A 2,392-nucleotide genomic window follows, 5' to 3' on the forward strand; every position below is an offset into this window, starting at 1 on the left:
AGTTGATAGTCTTTCGAGACGCGAACGATTTTGTGTGTCTGCGCGATGCGGGTTTTTCGCGGTGAATCTAAAGGCTTTTGTATTTAATTCAAGGTGTTTTCACGCAACACTTGATAATTGAGTTGTGTCATCCCTTCGACGGTCAATGAAAATCCTTGTACTTTGCAACAATACTTGTCTTTCTTCGTACGATACCCATAATTCTTCGGCCCCCCCGAGCAAAACTCTGTGATGAAATCTCCGTTGGTTAATTCATCCGTAAAATCGCCCAAATAATCGCTGAGCACTGGTTTCACTTCTCCAGGGGATTGCACGAAAATCACACTGTCTGTATCAAAATACAACACCCTTTCGTTCAACAGTTCTAGAGCTTCATAGAGATGCAAGCGCGCCCAGCAGGTAGTGAAACAGGCCACGAAGATATTCAGATTGGGGGAGATATTTTAACATAACGCTTCCTCGCGATGATGGACTTCCACTCTTTGTTCGTCGATACAGCTGACAAAGCGAACATTATGTTGATCTCTGTCCATGAAACTACAAAAGGCTTGAGCTTTCAATGAATTCTTTCACTTGCAATTTGTTCACTTGCTGCCCAAATTTTCCCCACATGGAGTTTAACATCAGCTTGGCCAAAGCCCGCTGACCAGGATTGACGGCAATCTTCTCATATTCTAAGGAAATACCTTCTTTCTCTTGAAACTGAGTTATGTAGAGTTGTTTCTTTTCCTCTGTGTCGCACCATGCGGGCCAGCCTGAAGCTTCCGTTTTCAATTTGAGCCAAGTGTTCAAATAATCTTCGAACAGGCCTACTCGCGTTTCTCGGAAATGCCACACTTCATGAATGGTTTGGATCACGTAACCCATCTGTTCCGCTTTTTCTAGTTCTGGTGTACACCACGTACCGGTCAATGCTCTCTCCTGTTCGTTATGGCCACACCAAGAGACTTTCCCATGGAGAGGACGGTCTATGTTTTCTTCGACGCAGGTACGACACAGAGGAAACGTGAGTTTGTTATGAGTTCTGTATGGTAATACAGGGTGGAAAAGGTGATACGGTGGTACTACTGTACATTTTGCGAGGCCAAAATAATCGGAAATTGGTTTCTCTCGTGGCAGGGCGTAGATTATTTCAGGATGTCCCACCGGATTCTTCTGGGTCTTGTTGGTCCACGGGTAGAGACTGGTATAATCATAATATTTGATTTGTTCAGCGGCATGTTCTTTGACTTCGTAATGAAGACGAACAGCATTTGTGCGGCCACCAAAAAAGGCGTCTCGAGGTGAAAGTGGTTCTTCTAAATCGTACCCTGCTACAATCTCAGCTATTTCCGGATTGTGGTTCTTACATTTCTGCCATTTGCACTCCCAGATGGTTTTTACTGAATAGCCTTGACCGGAGAGACTTTGTAATTGTAGCACGGTTTCTTGATGAACGTCGGCCATGGAGCGGTCGTTCAGCCAGCGGTAGGTTTCCGAGCACTGAGGAAAACATTTGGGGCAACCATGCCAAAAACAGCCAAGAAACTCTTAAACCGTGTTGGTCTCAACATCATGGCCATCGACTGTCCACCGGATGTCTGGAATGCGATATTCGCCTTGATTCCTAGCATGCTGTATTCGATCACGGAACCGCGGGTCGGAGCTATCATCGCCTGTTTCCAAGAAAATTTCTTCCAACTGATTTCCTTCATCATCGCTACATGCAAACCAGGCGTTTCGGCGCAATTGCTGTTCCTCAAACGTTAACCATTCCATAGCCGCTTTGGAATGATTGACATCTAAACGCCAACCGTAGAGAAGTTCTGAGGCAATGGTGTTTTTTCTTCCATGCGATTGAGGCGCAAGTCTCGATTGCAAGCCGAGGTGATAGTGATTTGTTCAAAGGGGCAAAATCGGGTGCGCTTGCGGAAATCGCGTTGAAATGTGAGGCAGCCTTCACGCAATAACCGGACGAAATCGATGCAATAATCATCGAGCTCTTGGCACAGATGAAATTGAACCCCTTTTGATTTCTGCTCTTCATACCACTTCTCAAACTTTTCTTTCCCTTCTTTGCTCATTCCCTCGGGCATGTAATCTTTCTTGGGAGGCAGTTCACCGCGGTAATCGTTCTCCATATTGGACCAGGTATTAAATAAATGAGAAAAGTAACCTTTTATAAACTGATCAATTGAAAAACAATTGGGAGACCCAGGTATAAACGACATAGAATCGATGAAACGAATGTAGCCTCCCAGATAAGTCAGTTCCAGTACTTTACCGCCATTGCAAACCTGTTTTAATGCTTGTTTGCGACGGTGCAATGCGTCGACGATAAAATAAGAATCGTACCCTTTAAAATTATGGGCCAAGACGGTGATTTCGCGCGTTTCCTCTTCTGTCAAGACTT

The 2,392-nt window shown here is 44.8% G+C and overlaps 1 protein-coding gene across 1 annotated transcript; it reads right to left on the reverse strand.

Annotated features, from left to right (window-relative positions):
• Nucleotides 1–537: 537 nt before the first annotated feature.
• Nucleotides 538–1,446, reverse strand: LOC138009781 (uncharacterized). The gene has a single exon (XM_068856794.1). It carries the CDS (start codon nt 1,444–1,446, stop codon nt 538–540), a length of 909 nt encoding a protein of 302 aa, XP_068712895.1.
• Between the last annotated feature and the right edge of the window lie 946 nt (nt 1,447–2,392).

The sequence above is a fragment of the Montipora foliosa genome, chromosome 7 (assembly GCF_036669935.1).
Source record: "Montipora foliosa isolate CH-2021 chromosome 7, ASM3666993v2, whole genome shotgun sequence".
In the NCBI taxonomy this organism is placed as follows: Eukaryota; Metazoa; Cnidaria; class Anthozoa; order Scleractinia; family Acroporidae; genus Montipora; species Montipora foliosa.